The sequence below is a fragment of the Nicotiana attenuata genome, unplaced genomic scaffold, assembly GCF_001879085.1.
Source record: "Nicotiana attenuata strain UT unplaced genomic scaffold, NIATTr2, whole genome shotgun sequence".
In the NCBI taxonomy this organism is placed as follows: domain Eukaryota; kingdom Viridiplantae; phylum Streptophyta; class Magnoliopsida; order Solanales; family Solanaceae; genus Nicotiana; species Nicotiana attenuata.
In genome coordinates this window covers 1-5,323 of record NW_017684523.1, presented here as the reverse complement: position 1 = coordinate 5,323, position 5,323 = coordinate 1, and the positions used below count along the sequence as shown (strand labels likewise).

Sequence of the window (5,323 nt, the reverse complement as noted above, 5' to 3'; positions counted from 1 at the left end):
ACTACCCAATATTTTCCAATAGTTGGGCAGTATTTCCTCTTTATGATTTTTCCAAATATAAAACAGTTGAAATTAAGAGTAATCAATTTATGCCAAATAAAATCCACTTATTCCTAAGCGATTCTATTAAATTGCTCAATAAAATCTATGATATTTTGAATCAACTGTACTCTAACACACACTTTAAATTGCTCAATAAAATCTATCTAACAAAAATTAAAATTTAAAGGACAAAAAGGATGTTGCCACACATGGGTTGCCTCCCATGAAGCGCTTGATTTAACGTCGCGGCACGACAAAGTTGGCCTTTCTCTGGATTCACTCATTTGTCAGGCATGGACCATCTTTGAGAGCCAACTGTTCCACCAAGTGTTTTTCTCCATCTGTGCCCAAGTAGTGCTTGACTCGCTGGCCATTTACTTTGAAGGTTCGGAGCCCATCCTCCGATTCTAATTCCACAGTTCCAAAAGGGGATACATCTACCACCTTGAATGGACCGGACCACTTCGATTTGAGCTTGCCAGGAAACAATTTGATCCTTGAGTTGAAGAGCAAAACCAAGTCACCCGACTTGATCTCCCTTTTCAAGATCTTTTTGTCGTGGACAAACTTCATCCTTTCTTTGTACACAGCTGCACTTTGATATGCATGGAAACGGAATTCCTCCATTTCATTGAGTTGTGTTAACCTCAAATTTCCAGCTTCAGCCCAGTCCAAGTTCAACCTTTTTAAAGCCCACATGGATTTGTGCTTCAGTTCTACGGGTAGATGACAAGCCTTGCCGAAGACTAAGCGATAAGGAGAAGTGCCAATAGGACTTTTTTATGCCGTGCGGTATGCCCACATGTCATCTAGCTTCCTTGACCAGTCGGTCCTGTTTGCATTAACAGTCGTTGCTAGAATATTCTTTATCTCCCAGTTGGAAACTTCAACTTGGCCACTTGATTGGGGATGATAAGGTGTGGCCACCTTATGCTTGACGCCATATTTCTCTAGTAGCCCCGTGAAAGCCTTGTTACAAAAGTGAGACCCACCATCACTAAGAATGGCTCTAGGAGTGCCAAACCTCGTGAATATATTTTTCTTTAAGAATGCGGTCACACTCCTTGCCTCATTGTTTGGTAAGGCAATTGCTTCAATCCATTTGGACACATAGTCCACAGCCACCAAGATATATTTCATACCACATGAGCTTACAAAGGGGCCCATAAAATCAATTCCCCACACATCAAAGATCTCGATCTCCATCACAAAGTGCACTGGCATTTCATGCCTCTTGGAGATTGATCCTTGCCTTTGACGTTGTCCGCAAGCTTTGACCATTTGATTGGCATCATGATAAATCGACGGCCAATAATAACCACATTCAAGCACCATTGCCGCCGTTCGATTGCCCCCATGGTGACCCCCGACCGGTGATTCGTGGCATGCCTTTAGAATTGGCATAATCTCCTCTTCTGGAACATACCTTCTGATGATGTTATCAGCACAAACACGGAACAAAAAGGTTCTTCCCAATAGTATTGCCGACAATCTCTCAAAAACTTCTTCTTCTGACAAGCTTCCAATCCATCCGGAATAAGGTCGCTAACCAAGTAGTTAGCAATATCAGCGTACCATTGAGCAAAAGTGTTAGATAATGCCAATATGTGTTCATCCGGGAAAGCATCATTGATTTCAAGATCTTCCTTTGGTCTCCCTGCCTCTTCAAGCCTTCATAAATGATCCGCCACTTGATTTTCCGTCCCTTTTCGATCTTTGACTTCGAAGTCAAATTCTTTCAACAACAGGACCCACCGAATCAACCTAGGCTTTGCATCCTTCTTTGCCATAAGATAGCGAAGAGCAGCATGGTCTGTGTACACTATCACCTTGGATCCCAACAAATAAGCCCGGAATGTCTCAAAGGCATAGACAATGGCAAGAAGTTCTTGCTCAGTCACCGTATAGTTCCTTTGCGCGCCGTTGAGTGTCTTGCTTGCATAATAGACCGGGTGGAGAACCTTGTTATGACGTTGGCCAAGCACTGCCCCAATAGCTACACCACTGGCATCACGCATGAGTTTGAATGGAAGAGACCAATCGGGTGTGACAATAATAGGTGCCGTGGTGAGCTTTTGTTTCAATTCCTCGAAGTCTTTGAGGCACTTCTCGTCAAATATAAATTTAGCATCTTTCTCAAGGAGTTTGCATATGGAATTTGCAATTTTGGAAAAATCCTTGATGAAACGCCTATAGAATCCGGCATGCCCCAAGAAACTTCGGACACATTTAACTGAAGCAGGTGGAGGAAGCTTGGAAATGATCTCGATCTTTACCAGGTCAACTTCTATGCCATGTTTGGAAATTTTGTGGCCCAAAACAATGCCCTCGTCCACCATGAAGTGGCATTTTTCCCAATTTAGCACAAGGTTCATTTCTTCACATCTCTTAAGCACTTGTCTAAGGTTGTCTAGACAATGCTCAAAAGAATCACCCACGACCGAGAAATCATCCATGAATACCTCTAAGAAATCCTCCACCATATCGGAGAATATTGATATCATACACCTTTGGAAAGTGGACGGAGCGTTGCATAACCCAAATGGCATCCGGCGAAATGCAAACGTTCCATATGGACAAGTGAATGTTGTCTTTTCCTGATCTTCCAATGCAATGTTGATTTGATTGTAGCCGGAGTATCCATCCAAGAAGCAATAGAATGACCTTCCCGCTAGCCGATCAAGCATTTGATCAATAAAAGGCATAGGGAAATGGTCCTTGCACTTAGCACTGTTTAGCTTCCGGTAATCCATACACACCCTCCATTCAGTCACCGTTCTTGTTGGGATGAGCTCGTTCTTCTCGTTTTCAATCACGGTCATGCCTCCCTTTTTCTGCACAAATTGCACCGGGCTCACCCAAGAACTATCGGCAATAGGGTAGACTACCCCGGCATCCAACCACTTGATGATTTCTTTCTTTACCACTTCTTGCATTGAAGGGTTTAACCTTCATTGATGCTCCACACTTGGTTTACTCTCATTCTCCAATTGGATCTTGTGTTCGCAAATTCCGGCGGGAATCCCCTGGATATCCGCAATTGTCCATCCAATAGCTTGCCTATGATCCCTCAAGACATTCAACAATTGGTCTACCTGCACATCATTCAACAAAGAAGAGACGATTACCGGTAAAATATCATTTGAGCCAAGAAATTTATACCTCAATTGCGGTGGAAGTGGTTTGAGCTCTAGTTGTGGTGGCTCAATGCTTGAAGGCTTTGCGGGAGGAGTGGCTCTATTCTCCAAGTCGAGAGAGAGCTTCTTCGAAGCATAGGTGTAGGACCCAAGCCCTTCCAATGCATTGACTGATTCCATATACCCCTCCATATCTTCACCATCTAAGTTTACCAAAATAGCCGCCAATGCCTCACCGAGGCACTGTTCTTCCATCTTCATTTCAACCGCATCTTCCACTTCATCAACAACCTTAATCACCGAGATGCATTCATATGCATGTGATAGTTTCATACCCTTGCTTGCGTGGAATGTAACCTCTTCATCATTCATACGAAATTTAATCTCATTCCATTCCGAATCCATTAGTGCTCTTCCTGTGGCAAGGAATGGTCTCCCCAAGATGATAGGGATCTCTTTGTCAACTGCACAATCAAGGATTACAAAATCGGTGGGTAGATGGAACTCTCAAACTTTCACAAGCACATCATCAACAATTCCCACCGGTCTCTTTATGGAACGATCGACCAATTGCAACCTCATACTTGTAGGCCTCAGCATACCTAATCCCGCTTGCTTGTAAATAGAAAGAGGCATAAGTTAATGCTAGCCCCATTATCACAAAGAGCTCTTGCAAAATCACGTGCCCCAATAGTACATGGAATGGTGAAAGCTCTCAGGTCTTCTTTCTTTTGAACGGTGGTTGTTGCAATGATGGAACTAAACCGGTGAGTCACATTCACCACTTCATACTTAGCAAAACCTTCTCTTCTTTGTGATCAAGTCTTTCAAATATTTAGCAAAACCTGGCATCTCTTGAAATGCTTGCACGAATGGAATGTTTACCGATAACTGCTTGAGAATGTCATAGAACTTTTCGAGTTTGCTATCATCAACCTTCTTCGCAAGTCTTTGAGAAAAAGGAGGGGGGGTTCTAGGAATAGGTGGTAGAGCTTTTGGTGTCTCTTTTACCTTTTCCTTTACCTCTTCCCGATTCACTTCTTGCACTTTCAACTCTTCCGGAACCTTTTCAGCTTCAACAACCCTTGGCTCTTCAACCTCAACCTTTTGTTTGGACTCTTCTACTTCAACCACTTGTTCACTCTCTCCTAGTAGTGCCTTCCCACTCCGAGTAGTAATTGCCATGATATGAGAAGTCGGACCACTTCCACTACCTTTTGGGTTCGCAATTGTGTCACTAGGAAGGGTTCCCTTTTTCTTTGGATTTTGTTCCCTAAAGAGGTCTCTCATTTGCATCTCCAATTTTTGAATGGATGCGGTATAAGAACCCACAAGCTCAGTCATATTCCTCATAGAAGTATCAGACCTCTCTTGATTTTGCAATACCCGTTCAAGCATGCTTTCCAACTTGGAATCACTTGAGTACCCTTGATTTGAATATTGACCCTTTGGTGGAACATAAGGGTTTTAACTCCGATTTGAGAAGTTGTTATTGTTGTTATTCCAATTTCCTTGATTTGAGCTACCTCGGTCATTTCGCCACTGTTGGTTGCCTTGCCCTTGCGGGTTAGGCCTCCATTGATTTTGTTGTCCTTGACCTTGGTATTGTTGCCTTTGATATCCTCCTTGAGAGTTGTTGACATAGTTTGATTCCTCAAAGTCTTCATTTGATATGGGTTGCACATCCTCCACCACATTTACCTTCTTCGTTTGGCTTTCAGTGAACATCTTTGTCAACACATTGACATTGGTGGCAAGCCCTGCAATTACTTTATCTCTCTCTTGATTCTCCTTAATCATGTTGGTCAAGGAGGGAGAACTATATGCAATTCCACCTGTGGTGTCCTCTGAGTGCCAAGCTTGATTATGTTGTGCCATTTTGTCAAGGATTTGTGTGATCCTTGCAAATGTCTTGTCCATAAAAGATCCATCAGCTGCATTCTTGGCTATAGATTGGTTCATAGCATCTAAACCCATGTAGAATTTCTCCAACAAGATAGAGTCCGGAAAACCTTGATTGGGCGACCTCACCAAGTATAACTTGAATCGATCCCATGCTTCATGTAGATGTTCTCCCGGTAGTTGCTTGAAGAAGAAAGTTTTATCCCGAAGCTCACATTTCTTGCTTTGCCGGAACCATTTAG

At 42.9% G+C, this 5,323-nt stretch overlaps 1 protein-coding gene across 1 annotated transcript; it reads right to left on the bottom strand.

Annotated features, from left to right (window-relative positions):
* Positions 1-318: 318 nt before the first annotated feature.
* Positions 319-741, bottom strand: LOC109222108. The gene has a single exon (XM_019386510.1). It carries the CDS (start codon positions 739-741, stop codon positions 319-321), a length of 423 nt encoding a protein of 140 aa, XP_019242055.1.
* Positions 742-5,323: the final 4,582 nt, after the last annotated feature.